The 18,628-nt window shown below is 39.7% G+C and overlaps 1 protein-coding gene across 4 annotated transcripts in view; it reads left to right on the top strand.

Moving 5' to 3' along the window:
- Positions 1-18,628, top strand: part of LOC124635872 (neurobeachin) — a 369,067-nt gene that overhangs the window by 193,820 nt on the left and 156,619 nt on the right. For all 4 annotated transcript variants that reach the window (XM_047171824.1, XM_047171825.1, XM_047171826.1 and 1 more), the window contains exons 12-29: positions 711-853; positions 2,940-3,153; positions 5,372-5,594; positions 6,051-6,193; positions 6,317-6,403; positions 6,489-6,592; positions 7,178-7,368; positions 7,582-7,733; positions 8,161-8,325; positions 8,744-10,343; positions 10,512-10,657; positions 11,171-11,335; positions 11,906-12,085; positions 12,779-12,880; positions 14,247-14,354; positions 14,480-14,630; positions 17,511-17,599; positions 18,275-18,451. In XM_047171824.1, coding sequence (XP_047027780.1) covers positions 711-853; positions 2,940-3,153; positions 5,372-5,594; positions 6,051-6,193; positions 6,317-6,403; positions 6,489-6,592; positions 7,178-7,368; positions 7,582-7,733; positions 8,161-8,325; positions 8,744-10,343; positions 10,512-10,657; positions 11,171-11,335; positions 11,906-12,085; positions 12,779-12,880; positions 14,247-14,354; positions 14,480-14,630; positions 17,511-17,599; positions 18,275-18,451 — 4,140 coding nt within the window. The remainder of the gene's footprint in view (positions 1-710; positions 854-2,939; positions 3,154-5,371; positions 5,595-6,050; positions 6,194-6,316; positions 6,404-6,488; positions 6,593-7,177; positions 7,369-7,581; positions 7,734-8,160; positions 8,326-8,743; positions 10,344-10,511; positions 10,658-11,170; positions 11,336-11,905; positions 12,086-12,778; positions 12,881-14,246; positions 14,355-14,479; positions 14,631-17,510; positions 17,600-18,274; positions 18,452-18,628) is intronic.

The following is an 18,628-nucleotide window of genomic DNA, read 5'->3' on the forward strand; positions in this document are numbered from 1 at the left end:
CATCGATATGTTGCGAGTTTGGCACGTGATAGGTTTCAGCCACACTGTCCAATTAAGCGCAGTGCGTCCATAGTCGATGTAATATAACCAGTTTTGCTGACCACTATACACAGACTATGCTCTAGTCCTTCTTTGTTTAACTAAACGAAAACACTTACGGTGCCATTTAACTGCAACGGTAACCGAACCATTTTCAGTTGTCAGATCGCCGATTTGACCAATAGGCGGCAATTTCATGTCTGGTTATGGTTTGAAAACCTGCTGTTAGGTACAGCTTATTTAAAATACTATATAGCTATGATTGGTATCGTCTAAAGAGTAATTTTAATAAGTATACAAAGTCTGCAAACTCAGACATTAACTAATTTAAAACTCATTCGAATATAAATAAGTTGAACGCAAGTAAAGTCTTAAGTTACGAAGTTTTCCCTATCTGACCGCGATCGATAGTTTATTATGACAAGACTCCGTTAACATCCGATTACACTACAAAGTGTGGTCTGAAATACTCAAAGTTCACAAGATGAATAATTACAACTTTAACTTAGAATCTAGAATCTTAGAATCTTTGCTAATATATTGCAATAAGAAACTGTATTATTATGGTTAACAATTAATGTTTGAAAAATGTACATCATTACTTCGCAAATTAATTAATTAATTCGAAAATGCTAACGATAAATCTTTCTAATTACTATTTGTGTTCGCAGGAGGTCAAAGCAGTGGTCACACACTCAATACACAGTGCATTAAACTCCATCGGCGGAGTGCAGGTTCTGTTCCCGTTGTTCGCTCAGCTGGACCTACCGCACGACGCGCCCGCCACCGACCCCAAGCGAGACCCCATGCTCTGGTACGTCAGCACTTTAATACTGCCTTATAATAAGCTCTCGGAGACAATATGCCAGCTAATGAAATGCAAAAACTTCCTAGTCAACTAACTTAAGTAGATGTTGCCAAGTTGAGTAAGTCGACAGCAGCCCTAACTGCCTAAAATGTTATTACAAAACTTGGCGCGAATTGATTCACTGCGCTACCGAAACAAAGGACGTGTTGAACATCCCCTAACAAATTGCTACCTCGGCTCGTAGTTAGTCCGCAGTTTGTGCACATTAGTTAGGCTCGAAATAAAGTTTGCTGGATTCCAGAACTAAATCACTGGCATTGGGCAAAGCCAGCGTTTGCGAGTGCCAAAGCCACTCATTAATATTCGTAGTGGCTTCGGGCGCGTTAGTTGGCTAAATGCACTTTCACTGTCGGCCGGCAGTGGGCTCTCCAACTCCATCCCGGCAGAAGCGACTCTGTAATACGACTCGAGAACTAACTCCTCGCAACTCCTAATTGCCTGGTGTCTACTCCGCTTAGCGGAATAGATTTATGAGCGACATTTTGCGGAGACAATTTATATTAGCATAGGGTTGCGAAGGGCGGTTATTAAATTATCAGGCGTGACATTAATTTTAATGAGGATACCTTAAAATTTATGAAATTTAAAACGGGTTCGCAAATATTGAATTAATTTGATAGTTACGCCTTTGATAACATAACCCTTATAATAAAGTGTAAATCGTAGGCGTCTGGCTCGTAATGATGTTTATATCATCATCATTAATTTAAGAGCCCAGCTCTTGTCGGTGCAGCTCCTTCCATTTACACCTATCTAGCGCCAACTCCTGAACTTGCTTATACGTCACGACCTTCACCTTTTCTTTAATTTGCTTGATGTAGCTATATCTTGGACGACCCCTTCCTCTCTTTCCTTCGACCTTCCCTTCCACGATGTTTTTTTTATAAAATCGTCGTGACGTATAAGGTGTCCTATCATTCTTCCTCTCCTATTCTCTATATTTTGCAATAGTTGCCTCTAATGATGTTTATAACGTTTTACAAAATACGATTTTAAAATACAGACATACGGACTTTCGTTCCAAAGTATTTTACAAGCTCCATTTTAAATAAATGTATCCCCTCTGAGTTTTTAACGTTAAATTAAACGTAATCCTATTAGTGAGTCAATGGCAGTGCCAGTTTATTTAGCGATACTGCTTATATTCCCTCCTGGAAAATAAAACTACATTGGACGATATTGATTCGAAAAACCTTTGCATAATGTTTTCCATTTTCTATACAAATGGCCGTAGGTAAACTTCTAAAGCACATGAATACAAAAATCTGCGCTGAAATTTACACATACACAATGGCGTGTTGTGTGTGCCGTCGGTCACACGTGCTTAATATTGACGGAGGTTGAGGCGTATGATAACAGTCGCTCTGACAGTTCAAAGCGTCTCCATCGACGACCCGTGTCACGGCCGCCCCGCTGGATCCGGACAAATAAGGCCTCCACACGCCATCAAATTGTACCAACACATCAAACGTACAGCTTCAATGTATGCATAAGTTCGTCAGGCTGAGTGTTCTCCTGACATCTAATGAGACGCCTCATAATCCTCGCTACGGAGTTTCCACAAAGATTATTTGAAATAAATTTTACGAGAAATGAAGAGAGTACCGCGTCATTTATTCTGTAGAAATTACAGGAACATTACGCGAATGTACCTACGTGTATTATTTGATTTGGACTCGAAACGAAAATCTCATTTCGCGTTTTGAGGTGTCTAGCGGTTTTCACGGGTTGGGTATCTGTTTCCTTATTTGTGTTATTTATGTCCTTTGATGTTTTTTATTTATTTTACGGATTTAACACACCTACTGACTGCTTTTGTGTACTGTGTTCCTTTTTCTTGTACATATGATACTAAGAATAAGAGTATGTGTTACATTGCAAAAAAAGAGTGTTTTAATTATGAAATTAGGAGCCAGTCAATCTATCAGTTTACTTAAATCAAATAGGTCGTTCGTTCAACTGACCAAAGGCACCCATGGATAGCTGGATACCCTAGTCGTTCTGATAATTATGATGTCGTGATTGTTGTCAGTTCGAAGCTGCTGGGGTTCGTGTGCTCGCTGGTGGAGTCGTGCAGCACGGTGCAGCAGCACATGCTGCAGTGCCGCGGCTTCCTCGTCATCTCGCACATGCTGCAGCGCTGCAGCCGCGACCACCTCACGCCCGACACGCTCGCCTCCTTCCTCCACCTCACCAAACATCTCGTCACCTGCTGCTCTCCTAATTCCGATCTACTGCTCAAACAGGTATGATATAAATAACCAGCACCCTTCTCCGACAACAAAATCCCTTCAGATTATATCAAAGCAATTTTCTTAAAGGAGTTCAAAATATATTTCATTACTTTTTTTTTTATTAAGATTTACTTTGTAAGAGTTGAGATCCAACGTCACTAATTTTGTATTTCATCCAAGTTCGTTTGTTCCCCAAATTAATGCAATAAATTATGTTTTTATCGTTTTACCGTAACATCAAGATTAATTCTTCGGATATTACCATAATACAGGTCGTTTGAGACTCGCTACAAAGGTACAACAACCCATAAATAAGTAAGAAAATTGCCTTCATAAGGTAATTTATATCGGGCCGTTGTTTAGCTCGTCTATTTGTTATAAACAGATGTTTTCTTGACTTTCATTAAGTTATATTTCACAAAGAAACACAAATAGAAAGAGCAGCTATAAGCCACCAAATGAATCAACAGAGTTCATCAAAGTTCAATGTAATAGTAACATTCTCTTAAATTGTGATTTTCCTGGAACAAACAACAAGTATTATCAAAGTTAGTACTATTGTTAATTATAAACGAAAGTCACAGAAACCACTGCTCACAATGTAATTCTTCTTGTTCGTGTCAATGGTACAACTAATTTTAGCCTGAGCGAGAAACTTTGCTATTTGTGTGAAATGAAACAAGAGCCCGCACAGCGCAGCTTGGGGAGCTTGTAAACATGTGTAATCGAATTAACAAATCAATTAATAATGGAACAACACGCGATAAGCGGCTGCCTCCCTTTGTACGATTTAGTGGCTCTTATATGGCGGTAACGAACCTGTCAATATGCTTGGGTTAACATGCTTGCCTTCTATTAGTTTACAGCGGGAAGCAACGACATATTTACGGATGTATATTTTTAGTTCAAAGCACCATTTTACAACTCCTAAGCAGGTACTTCAACTCATTGCTTCTTAGGAAATAAGCTGTGATTTTTTAAAACAGAAAGCATTAAAAAATGTTATTCAAACATGTTGTACAGGCTGAATTCGACTTCCAATTTGTATAAAACCAACAATCAATCACTCCCACTTTTGTATCGGCAGGTTTATTTTAAGTGTGACTGGTGCCCCGTCCTTTATGTAAATTCTGTACCGGTTTTTTTTCCAATGGAAATATTTCCTCGGTTTGTTTATTGTTGTTACATATTTAATCAGTTGCACAAAGGCTTTTTGGAGAGTTGATTTGCAAGCGTAATCTCTTTATAAGTACCAGGGCTACAAAAAGTTTGAAGAAGCTGTTTGTGCCAATATTTGATGCCGTTGAATATTTCCACTGGAGCAGGAATGTACACTCTAGCACGTGGTCACGATGTGTTTCCCAACTGATTTGTTCGATGGTTGTTAGCGCATGTTCCTCTTGCTTTTTCACCTCGACTGTTTACTACAATTATTTCTGCACCCCCACACTCATCCAGGGATATATGGGACTATCAAGTCTGATAAGTTTATCTAGTTTGATGTTACCCTTTGTAATGGTTTCCAATTCTCAAAACTGCTTGAAAAATAATGAAATCTAAAATCAACGAGGGAATTTCAGGCCCAAGAAGAATAGATTTTGGGAATTCGAAGCCTTTGTATATTTTATCTATGTATCTCGAGCCCTGGTCCCACACTACACACATACCCCCGTAAACTTTAGTGCCTCACCAGATATTGAACCCTGGTAGCGCTTTGCGATTTTAGTTCACATTATTGCTACACTTATAATTTTATTTTATAAAAGTTGAGGGTTATTAAATATTTGCTTGTATATATAAACACAATGAAATAAATAAAATATTGAATGTAATAAGAGTAGTACTCCATTAGCTTATTTTGTTGCACTACGCTTTTTACGATATTATAAATGAAACCCTGTCACGTCCAAGTAATGTTCGTTATTTACAAATAAATAAACCTTATTTTTCAGATGACAAAGCAATAGATGAGTAGTCGTATTTCAAACTGTATTTTTATATATTTTATTCCAATAGCATGTATGATGTTTATTATGTAGGCAAGACCTTTGCAATATGAAATAGCAGCAAGCCAATCCGTAACTAGAGGCAAAATATACTTTATAGTTGTTTTATACGTATATCCCTGTACTAGGCGAACATAAGCAAGAGAGAATACGCTTCCAACCATCGGACAGCTTAAGGTCTATGCTAATCGCAGTCTTTCTGCCAATCGTTTGTAACTTGGCAGCTGTTGGACCACATTCTGTTCAACCCCGCGCTGTGGATCCACACGCCGGCGGCCGTGCAGGCCAGGCTCTACTGCTACCTGGCGACGGACTTCCTCGCCGACGCGCACATCTACGGCAGTGTGCGCCGCGTCAGCACCGTGCTGCAGACCGTACACACGCTCAAGTTCTACTATTGGGTAGTCAACCCCAGAGCCAAGAGCGGAATTACGCCCAAAGGATTAGGTGAGTACGGAGCACGGTAATGCGGTCCCTTCGTTTATAATTCACTAACCTCAAGGAGACTACGAAATTAGATACTTTTCGGATATGTGAATTTATTATACCGTATGGACTCTTTTAGACCGGCTTTATTATGTACGAGCATCATGCTCGCTCGAAATTTTCCTATGAATTATATTCTTGTAATAAATCTATGAATAGATAGTACCTTAGTCGTGTCTACAAATGAAATTGAACTTCAAGTCCCTTTTATTCAAATGTGAATGTTGTAATTACAATGACATGACGGAGCATAATTATACTCAAACATTTAATCTATTAAAATATTCCGAGGGTTACGTGGGTCAAAGCTCCGCCATAACGAGAAATTGATGCTCTTAGATAAAACCAAGATAACATTTTTATTTTGGAATGTTTTTTCAGCGAACTGATATAATATTTATGAACATAATCTTTCAGAAGGACCGCGGCCGGCCCACAAAGACATTCTTACTATTAGGGCATACATTCTGCTATTCTTAAAACAACTGATCATGATCGGCAACGGAGTGAAAGAAGACGAACTACAATCCATACTCAACTACCTGACAACTATGCACGAGGTATGTTGTCCTGGTACTTTTGTGCGAAATTGAGACCCTATGGGTGGCAACCACCCTTCAGATAAAAAGTTTATGGGTTTTATTGTGTCTTGCTCGTTGTGTGATTTGTTATTTTATTTCCAGGACGAGAATCTACACGATGTCTTACAAATGTTAATATCACTTATGTCGGAACACCCTAGTTCTATGGTGCCCGCTTTTGACGCTAAGGTAAAAAAAAAACCTATATAATTTTTTGAAAACATTTCTTTACACAAGACGAAGAGTTTGAAAAATGTTGATGTTGCTATTTCAGGGTGGAGTTAGGACAATCTTCAAATTACTATCGTCAGAGAGTCAACTAATTAGGCTGCAAGCTCTCAAGTTATTAGGGTTTTTCCTCAGTAGAAGTACACACAAGTAAGTACAACTTAATTTCTTCTATCTAAATTAATGAATTTTGTTTTACCGTTACATTACTAGGATTTCAGTAACGTTAGGGGTATGCAAATCTGTGCGGAATCAATGATAATTATCTCTGGACCAATGCTGTTGTCATAGTTTAATAGGAGAATAGATGTTTGTGGTCGTGTTTAGGTGAACTCAAGCCAGCTATGAGCATCACCTCAATAGATCATCAAGGGGTCATTTCTGTCATGGTTTGCTTACATGATAAATGTATGCAACATTAGTTTGTTGTGCTCTGTTATCCTATTATGTATAAAGGTGCCTATTTTTGTATTTTCACTATTTCTGTCTTAACTTTAAAACGTTTTACGACCCTTGAGATTTTTGGCCTTTTAAAATTACTAGGACACTAACGCTAGCATTTCTTCACCTAGTAGGTACTTCGATGTAAATATCCGTAACAGAATAGTAATATTCTGCTTTGAAAATCAAACAGCAAAATATAATAATTTATGTCTTCTGCCTTTTCCTAAAATATGTCACTCAGATCCCAGTCCTACCAATAATTTACTAAACACATTTATATAACGTTTACAGACGCAAATACGACGTGATGTCACCGCACAACTTATACACGCTACTGGCGACGCGGCTGGGCGCGAGCGGCGAGGGGCTGGCGCTGCCGGTGTACAACGCGCTGTACGAGCTGCTCACAGAGCACGTGGGTCAGCAGATACTGTACACCAGCCACCCTGAGCCGCAGCCGCACTTCCGACTGGAGAACCCCAGTGAGTAACTATATGTAGTGAAGCTATTCACGCTACTGGCGACGCGGCTGGGCTGGCTGTGTTTATCATCTTAAGAAAAAATAACCCGAGAAGTATGTACTTGCTCTCTAAAAATCAAGCAACACTACTTGAACTTATACCTATCTAGAATTCAAGAAATGAAAAAGAACATAACGACAAATTCTAAATTGTTATTTATCTGTCCCTTCACAGTGATCCTAAAAGTGGTAGCAACGTTGATCCGCCAGTCGAAGCAGACGGAACAACTCCTGGAGGTGAAAAAGTTGTTCCTGTCCGACATGACGCTGCTGTGCAGCAACAACCGCGAGAACCGCAGGACTGTGCTGCAGATGTCTGTGTGGCAGGTAGGATCTATGTGATAGTTAAGTTGAAGAAATCAAATCAGAACCTGATCTAACAAGACATTTGTGTAAAAGCCGAAGTTAACGATTAGTGAATAGTAAATGAACAAGATATAAAAGACTTCTTAGCCTGTTTAGATGGTCTATGGATGTGATAGGTCAGCATGCAATTGACATTAACATTTTTGTTCAATGACGGTAGTAAAGCGATTGTTTACCAGAGAAAAGGCCCAAGTTTACCGTCAATAAAGCATGAATGTCAGTTTTTAAATAACTATTTACTATGAATTTTCATGTTGAAGTGTATAGCAAATAGTTGTTTTTAGATAAGCGGGCGTTTATTATGGCGGTGGACCTTAGAATGATACCAAATAAGTTCTAATTCTTAAAACATTAAATTTTAATACCAACCATAATGTTTTAATTCCAGGAATGGCTAATAGCGATGGCCTACATCCACCCGAAGAACGCGGAAGAACAGAAGATCTCGGACATGGTGTACTCGCTGTTCCGCATGCTGCTGCACCACGCCATCAAGCACGAGTACGGCGGCTGGCGCGTCTGGGTCGACACGCTCGCCATCGTGCACTCCAAGGTATGGTGAACATCTCCTGCGTACTTCTGGGCGCCTAGTACTTTGTAGTTGAGTTATCTATTAGTTAAAGTGAGTATAATCGATATTTCTGCTGTTGAAACATCGCTGATCGTTTCGAAATAAAATAATGTAGAAAGAATATAATGTAATGAAAATAAAATGTAGTAAAGAATGTTTGAAATTGAAGTACCTAAAACAGTTTCCATAAAGAAGTAACGGCGTAAGATAACAGATTTTTATTGTCTTTTTATTCAGTAATACTGAAGATATGATCTAATTATTATTTTTTGTTATAGTATAATTTGCCTGAATGTTGCGACTGCGCCACTGACGCTTCATATTTTTTTTATAATTATCGGCAGCAATAAAAACTCAATTACCAAATATGAATTCATGAAAATAATATCGTACTCCTCAGGTTTCATACGAAGAATTCAAGCTCCAGTTTGCTCAAATGTATGAGCATTACGAACAGCGTCGGGCCGACAACATCACGGACCCGGCTGAGCGTCAGCAACGTCCCATTTCCACCATTTGCGGCTGGGAGCGACGCGACACCCACCAAGCTCTACACCACGCTGCACAGACTGAAATCGGCGCAGGATTGTCCCTAAGAGACCTCGACACTTGCAGGTGTAATACTACAGAAGCAAATGATTCGACTGATGCAGTATACTCGCAGGTTTGTAAGGTCCACACGCCTAAACGTGACGCGTTACCTGAGTCACAGACTGAAACAACAGAAGCAAGACGTCCTGAAGAAGTTGAACATGCCATAGATGAAGTAGAAACACCTACTGATGACGCGGATAGGGTAGTGTCACCTACAGATGCGTTGCCCTCAGAAACAGAATTAGTAAGGTCCATGATCGAAGATACGAAATGTTTAGAAGATCCGGAATCGGGTATCGGTACTCTTGAGAAGAGCGATGAACCTTTGACGAGGCAAGGTAGCTTAGATTATATTCCTGTTCGAGATGTAGGTGATGGTGTTTCCAAAGACGATGCTACTGATCGTAGTGAAGGTATTCCTTCAAGTTTATCGGCTAGTGAGACGGCCAGTCCTGAGCGAGTTGCTGAACTCAACGTTGTTACTGAACGTGAGTCCGAACTATCGGACCGATCAGACTTGTACCTCACACCTAGTGAAGCGACAAGTCCGAAGAAATCATTAGATAAAGCTGATGATGATCCCGAAGACCCTAAACGTGTAGCAATTAATATTGTCAACGACGTACTGAGCATAGCGCTCGAAACTGTGAGGTTAAAGACTGATGATGATACGGACTCAGGAGCCATCTCCGGAGGTCTGCACTCTGAAGGGAACACTCCCAACGGACGAGACGACTTCGAGCAGGAGATCGAAGAGATCGTGGACGACAAGCGAGTGGCGGAAACCATCGCTAACGAATTAGTTACGGACTTAATTACATCGGTTGTGACAAAAAGTGAGAATGTTCAAGTGGCTGAAAGTAGTAGTGAAAATATTGAAATTCCTGAAACTAGTAGTGATAATGTTGTTGCTGATAGTGAAACTGTTGAGCCAAATAGTGAAAATATTACGACAGACGATAATAGTCCGCAGAGGGTCATTCCTTCTGATCACCCGCACGAAGGCAACGTACTGCCACTTGATGGTGAATTTTTAGTCAATTCTAGAACTGAAGAGGCTGAGAAACTAGATGTAGAACGAAAAGACGAAGTTACGGAAGAAAATGAGAAGAATGATAGCCAAAGAGTCGACATGCCGACGCCAGAGGAAGAGAAGACTCCTGAGATTCCTCCGATCTCAACTATTAGTGAAAGTATACCGCTAGATAATAAGGAGGTGGATAGTGAAGACGAAGGCCATGAGAGTGAGAGAGACAAGAGACGCGTGAGTTTACCTGGTGACAGTGAGATGAAGCAGGACGGCAGTAGGGGTGAGGGCGTCGCCACGCAGGGCACCAACACTTCAGCGTCGCCCAAGAGGCCTCGCAGTGCCTCCACTAGTACACAAGTCGACTCCAATCATTTTGGTAAGTATTCTCTCCTTTGACACTGACAAATCAACATTAAAATTAAATACTTTATTTATAACATACGACGGTGAACTTAATACATTAGGTGTTTTCTCAGTCTATCTTAGTGTGGTGGTGAAGTTTATTATATATTTTTTTATTAATTGTAATGGCATAATGTTACAGAAACAAAGCGTCCGTCGAAGTGTTCCCGGCCGATGTTCTCCCCCGGCCCGACGCGGCCGCCGTTCCGTATCCCGGAGTTCCGCTGGTCCTACATACACCAAAGACTGCTCTCTGACGTTCTTTTCTCCTTGGAAACTGATATTCAAGTTAGTGCAATTTATTTCGTAAATATGTATAGTTCATTGTATGTCATTCTTAGATGGGGCTAACATCGCTCTATATTTCTTTATAAATTACTAGCTTGCGCCAGCGGCTTCGCCCGCGTGGTGTGTTGATAAAAAGTAGCCTTTGTGTTAATCCAGGGTATCACCTATCTACATACCAAATTTCGATCAAATCGGGCCAGCCGTTTTTGCGTGATTGAATAACAAACATACATCCATACATTCTCACAAACTTTCACATTTATAATACCTCTATAAGTAGGATATAATATAAGTAGGATATAATATAAGTAGGATATAGGCAGACTGAAACTGGCAGAAATTTCCCTGAGGGCCGACCACAATTCCGGTCATTACAGCCTCTAATGTTTTTGATAAAATAGCAATCTACATGATCAAAAGAAGGAGAAAAAATCATATAAATTAAACATTATTTTATACGTTGGTGTGGTGTAAATATGGCGTCTTTAATAAATCACACTTAACCATTTCCAGGTATGGCGGAGTCACTCTACGAAGTCAGTGATCGACTTCGTGAACAGCAGCGAGAACGCGATCTTCGTGGTAAACACCGTGCACCTCATTAGCCAGCTGGCTGATAACCTGATCATCGCTTGCGGAGGATTACTGCCGTTGCTGGCCTCTGCTACTTCGCCTAATGTGAGAATAATTATCACCTTAAATAAAGGCCTAAAAACAATATTGATGGACTCGGTCATAAGTCTTAGAATATGCTGACCTTATTCCGTAAAAGTAGACAATTTTATTTTGATACCAGCTCCCAGCCGCGGTTTCACTTGCTTCCCAAGGGAAAACTTCCCGGAGAGAGTATAAAGTAGCTTATATGTTATTGTAATATATAACCTACTAGCTTCCGCCAGCGGCTTCGCCCGCGTGGTGTATCGATTAAAAGTAGCCTATGTGTTAATCCAGGATATCACCTATCCACATACCGAATTTCAACTAAATCTGTTAAGCCGTTTTTGCGTGAAAGAATAACAAACATACATCCATACATTCTCACAAACTTTCACATTTATAATATTAGTAGGATATAATATTAGTAGGATATTACTGCATGGTTTCATCAAAATCTATCCAGTGTTATTGCCGTGAAAGAGTAACAAATATTTATGCATACGCCTATTTATACACACAAAGTTTCGCGTTTCAATAAATTCAAGGTTCAAGAATGACTCCGTCTCAACAACACTGACGTTATTTCGGCAGAATGAGCTCGACGTAATAGAGCCCACTCAAGGCATGCCGGTGGAAGTGGCGGTGACGTTCCTGCAGCGGCTGGTCAGCATGGCCGATGTGCTCATCTTCGCCAGCGCGCTCAACTTTGCTGAGCTGGAAGCTGAGAAGAACATGTCTTCGGGAGGCATACTCCGGCAGTGTCTCAGACTGGTGAGTGGGGGCTACTAGAAACAGAGGGGGGAAGTTCGTCGTGATATTTTTGACGGAAGGATATTCCACTATCAAAACAATTGCCAAATAATTAATTCTGGAAGTGGTGTTTATTGAACCATAAAAAATAACACGACTTACTTTTAGTTATGATTTGTTTTTATAAGTGTCCCTTTTTTACTTCAGAAGTACTTGAGACTAACTTTTTAAGATGTTTATTGTACCTAGAATTCTTGTGACAGAATTAGTAATGTTTTTAAATGTTGTTCCATTTTCATAAGAACATAGACCGTATAGAAATTATGACTTCTTAAAACCATATTTAGTGTCTCTTAATAGGCTCATAGAATATTCTGTCTTAGACAAAGTAAAGTAGAGACTATATTTCTTCTAATTATTTATAGTTTAGTTCTTTCTTTCAAGGTTGTATTCTTGCATTCTATGAACAGAAACCTGTTTCATTTGGTTAATTATGTCGTATAAAAAAACTCACTGCACACGCGATAAAAAAAGTAGGTAACAATTGCACAGTCTTAGTACAAAAGTTGTTACGTTATGTAATGAGAAGTACTGGGAGTTCATAAAATGCAGGAGTTCAGTCGATGTCCCGTACGGCTACTACTTCCTAGAGCTCTAGCGAGTCGTAGCGACGTAGCGGCGTAGGCTAGGCATCGCGAGTGTGTGTGTGTGTAGGTGTGCACGTGTGCCGTGCGCAATTGCCTCGAGTGCAAGGAGCGCCAGCGCTACGCCGCCGCCCGCGCCGGCCAACGCGCCGCCGACTCGCCCGAACCCAAGGTAAACAGCACCTCCTCACGCCTCGGGGCTCCTGGTACTTGCACGGAGCCTAAGACGCCATACGCTCCACATTTGACCCATTTAATAAAAAAAAATGCGAATTATAACAATAATACCCTCTGTATAATTCAAAATTCAACTATTTTGTTAGCATATAATGACTAACCCTGCCAAGAAAAAGAACAATCTCCTTGTTGGTCATATTCCAAATCATTGCAAGATTTCGCTCCACTATAGTTCGGCCATTCAGAGAATGCGTTCCTGACACGTCGCGATTGAACTGACGACGTAACTTTGCAATGGCGTTGCAGTTACGATAAAAATATTTTGGCTGGTTGTTTACCGTTTTAACAATTGAGGAGCATTAAAACAACATTATTATATCAATAATCAATGAATGTTATTACGTCGTCAGTTCAATCGCGACGTGTCAGGAACGCATTCTCTGAATGGCCGAACTATAACATGCATTTATGACTTCCTATAGTTCGGCCATTCAGAGAATGCGTTCCTGACACGTCGCGATTGAACTGACGACGTAACTTTGCAATGGCGTTGCAGTTACGATAAAAATATTTTTGCTGGTTGTTTACCGTTTTAACAATTGAGGAGCATTAAAACAACATTATTATATCAATAATCAATGAATGTTATTACGTCGTCAGTTCAATCGCGACGTGTCAGGAACGCATTCTCTGAATGGCCGAACTATAATACACGAAACTTAGTTAATTGGCCCGCCCACCCCTTACCGATTTTTTTATAAAAGCATACCGTCTCGTAGCTACAAAAATAAATCCTAATCTATCTTTGTCCAATCCCCGATGAGCATGCTACACAATTCATGCTAATGGCCAATCACTGCCTTGTAAAATATTTATTCTAAAAAAGGGCTTTCAACCATGAAAGGATTTTTTATGTACCCTCAGTGACTTGCATCTTATGTTAAGAGCTCCTTGACTCTTCTACCACCCTGGTATCAAAACTGTAATCGATATTAATGATAGCTTTTCAACACCTTGCACTGCTCACAAAAAAGTATTTGGTAAATAAACATTCAATTAAATGATACACACACCGCGCTTCTATAGAAATTAAGCACTTTGCATGTTGATAAAAAAAATTGTACAAGCTTCTCAACAATTTTGTACGCACTATTCCTTTTCTCGCATGTTACTGTTCTTTCTTTGGTTTCCAATTTATTCCACTACTTCACAATCTTACCAAAACGGCCTCCACAACGGTCCTGGTTGCCTAGTACTTTGTTACACTTTTGAACGGGTTATGTCTTCACTTTCAACACCTGTTTTTGTTTGAACCCTTTTTTTACTACCAGGATGATACCGTATTTTTTTTATAACTGCAGAGTGTGGTGGCAAGTTTAGCGGACGCATCGAGTCCCGTTAAGGACCCCGAGAGACTTCTTCAAGATATGGATGTGAATAGACTTCGGGCAGTTATTTATAGAGATGTGGTAAGTTGAAACTAGACATTATCGACATAAAAGTTCTACTTACTAACTTGTCTTAAAATGAGTTTGTTCATGTGTGGTGGTGGTACATGAGGTAGCAAATGATTTGCACGCTGTCGGTTTGGCAGGAGGAGACGAAGCAGGCGCAGTTCCTGTCGCTGGCCATCGTGTACTTCATCTCTGTGCTGATGGTGTCGAAGTACCGCGACATCCTCGAGCCGCCCGCGCACGCGCCGCCCGACGCCGCGCGCCGCCCGCACCACGCGCACGAGCACCACGGTACGCAAACACGCTCACCTGCACATACACACTTACATTATTACCTGAAACCCGAACATTACTCAAGTACCTCTTATCCTTAGAATACTTACATTTTAGTAGATCAGATCAAGATTCAATCCAAGATTCCAAGATTTCCATATTCCAAGTTTGGAGTGCTGTGCTTGAGTAAAGTTTTGAAATACAAATTAAAGCTAGGACACACTCATGCACACAATTGAACGAGCTAAAAGATAATATATAATTTATGCACGCTTTTTTAAGTATAAGTACTTCTATGTACGTATTTTATGAAAGCGATTTCAAAATTGATTATCGACATGAAAATGAACAATATTTCTAATCTTTTACCTTTATAGTGTGCTCTCTCTAGTTCTATCGATTTACTATAATATTTTTTTGTTATGAAATGGATATGATTCCTGTACATACTAATACTATATAAATACCTGAAACATTTCCCACGATAAGTTAACGACGTAGTGGCACTGTTATGTCAAGCATTCACTGTTCTATGTAGTAGACTGCTCTATCTTCTATTACTATTTATACCCTTATTCTATCTTTACATCTTTTGTTTGATCTAACCGAACAACCTCCTAAACGGCTGAATCGAAATAAATCTATAAAGTTATGTTTATATGCGGAGAACCAATGTTACCTATTTATGTATGTAGTAAACTCTGTCTTGATATATTTTGTGTATGGAATATTAAAACTATACTTTCTTCTTTACTATAGACATAATATCGGGTTTGTTTAATAGATATGGATTAATTGTATGCTATTTATTTTTGCTTCTTTTTATATGCTTTACCGCACTCAATATGAAACATATCTATACTGAATATATTGGTTACCATAATAAGAATGTCACAGTCATCTTCATTGTGTGTTGTCGCTGTCGGAAGTATGAAATAATAAATAGCACACAGTCAACTTATAGTCGATCAACAGTAATCTAAGTCATCACTTTCGTTGAAAAGATGGAACCAAAGTGGTGACATTAGAAATTTGTAAGAAGTGGTAGATACTTTCGAGAGCGACAGTTCAAAAGGATACTAATAGACTGTATATCTGAATTGTGTCGTTTCTCCTTTTTTCACGCCGCTTGATATACGCGTCACGATTTGGGACACTGGTAAAATCGTCTACATTTACTACACTGCGGCACCGCCATTGACTTGCATCGATCGTTCGACTGTACCGCACGACACTTGCTACTGTTAACGCGATATCTAACGATCGTATTATCTTAATGATCAAAACAAAAAATCGTATTTTTAACCTTTTTCTTTCTTTCTTTCCGCTTCCTCTTTTCCTATTTCCTCACAACTGTATATATTTTCTTATATTCTCACTAAATCTTCTACACTAAACACAATTTAACTCAATTAATCTTATTCAACCTTTTGTTGTATTCATCCTCTTCAATATATTATTGTACTCCAACTAACGTTTCGTACTCCATTCAAAACTATCCTGTCTTACATCTCAACCTCCTCTGCGTTCTGTTATCCTGGTACCATCACGTGACTTAATTAATCCTTTCGCACGTCGTATTCTCCGAAATTCCCACGCATCCCTTTACAATTTAAATTCCAATGTCCTTTTTTTATCCTTTGCTGCCCCTGTGCTCCTTGCACCCATGTGGCCCTGGTACCTGGTTGCGGGTGCAGGGTCGCGGCCGCTGTTCCCGCAGTGGTCGCACCACGTGTACCCGCAGTTCCTGCCCGGTGGGCACCCGGCTCACCGCCACCCCCACTCGCACTGCAAGCTCGATTGCGGCCAACACGTTAACAATAATACGCTCGCACACACACGCATCGCTAACTACCACCGCGCTCACGCAGGTAACGCGGCCGACGACTAGAGGCGTTCGCATTACGAATTAAACAAAAACGCTAACAAAAATCTGTATATCTTCTTTCTAAATCGCGAATAAAGTTAGTTCGCGGGAAAATACTAATAATGGACCCAAAATAGAACCTTGAGGTATACCTATTGATCTCATAAAAATATGGAGTAAAAATTCAGTAACTATAAATATAATTCTTATCGCTCCCTTATTACATTTTTGCATAAAATTCTAAATATCTGTCAATGAGATCGTAAGAAAGAAACAAGAATACACGAAAGAGCCACAACACAGTTTACGTCCGTGCTTGAATTCGCTTACACGCTTCATAGCGGTTTTTAGTGGCTCTTCCGTGTCTTCATAACTGTTACAATTATAACAAAAACATACGGTTGTGATGTGGACGCCGAAAATACTACATGTGGTCGATGTTCGCGTACAATGTTTTGTCTTTTGAATTACACTAATGAAGGCTTCAATATACTATTTTATGCTTTGAAATTGTTGTACGTCACTCGATGTTCTCGTGTCCAAAGACAAAGCAATGTAAATCTTTGCACCGCTAAGGCACCGCTTGTTTTCTTTTCCATTTTCCTTTGAGTTGCGTCATCATTTGAAGTAGACGTTGAGGAATCCATAAATTTTAAGTAGCATGTATTAAATCTTAAGATTATAAGAATTGGTTCGTAGATCTGGTCGGAATTCTGTACAACCTTCTACTATGGACAATGCATGAATATTGTCTCTTGTATGTAGACTTGGCGTTGAAAAGCAACCCCGTGTAATCAGCCAATAGTGACTTTGAAAGCTTCAGGTTTAAATAAAATAGCTAGAAATAGAAATATGTAACAGCTTCTGTACAGAATTCCATGTAAACATAGCTGTATGAAATCCCAAAAATATAAAATACAGTAGGAATACCTGACCCTCGCTTTATTTAAGCAAAGCTTTGTCGATGTTGTCACATATGACACGATATGCCAATGCAAACAACTAACCCGTGCTATCTCTGTGCCCCATAGAACACAATGGCGACGATGTCGAGTATGCCATGATTGTGGTCGATGAGAACAATTCTACCATTAACGATTTGGACTCTCCATCCATGAAGGTAAGATCATTAGAATGTTACGTTATAAGTGGATGATATCGTATGCAATTATAGTCTTAATCGTGTTTGTGTACGAATCATAATTGCATGGAAGATTTTTGATAGACCCCTGTCTTCCTTTTTCTACCTCTAAGAAATTTGTGAGTACCTTTTAAACTTTGTAGGCAGTAACTATCATTCTTAGAATAGTCCATGGCGCTAAATATAAAAGCTTATTTTTATATCATCAAATTCATGTAATGGTATCGACGCCGACTACTCTTCAAAATTATTTTAAAGCTTTTATTTTTAGCCTCCGTAATAATAGTTTTGATTATGTCAATTTATCCTAAATTTCTATTTTCATAGCATGTTTACCCCTTTTATTGAAACTGTTCTAATTTAGGTGTACTACATGAAAAGTAAGGATAATATATGTTATAGTAAGTAGCGTAGCGTGTTACGAGTTAGGTTAGAAGTAGGAGTAGCGTCGCGCGCATGTCATGCCGAGTCCGTGCGGATGTCGCGTGTGTCAGTTTCATTGTGTTTGGCAAATTGATTTGCTGTTTGCCGATTGGTTTTCGTTTTCGATGTCGCTATAAACTAAATGTTCAAACATTAAATGTGGAAGATTGTTGATACGTGGACGCTTCATTATATTCGTTTTGTTTTGCTTTTGCAATAAAATTAATAAAGGAGACGGATGGCAAAGAAGAGGGTGTTGCGAAAATAGAAACGACCACTGACGAACTGAAGCCTAGTACTGGAGAGAAAGCAAAGCCTAGCGATAAGCCGGACCTTTCCCCCGCGTCCGACAAGGAAGAGCCGCTATTCAAGTCGAGCCTCCGAATCAAAAGCCAGCTCAAGCCCAAGGTTAGTACATCTGTGGGAGGCGGCCAATGCTCTATCTCTATCTATTAGTTACTGCGTCTCCTTAACTGTGGTCTCTGGGGCCCCTTCGTTGCTGTTTAGTTTCAATCTTACAGTAATTCGGGAGACTCCATTTAAATTCTACTAGATTTTTGGTTTAAGTGGATAGATTAATGCTTC

The sequence above is a fragment of the Helicoverpa zea genome, chromosome 13 (assembly GCF_022581195.2).
Source record: "Helicoverpa zea isolate HzStark_Cry1AcR chromosome 13, ilHelZeax1.1, whole genome shotgun sequence".
Taxonomy (NCBI): Eukaryota; Metazoa; Arthropoda; class Insecta; order Lepidoptera; family Noctuidae; genus Helicoverpa; species Helicoverpa zea.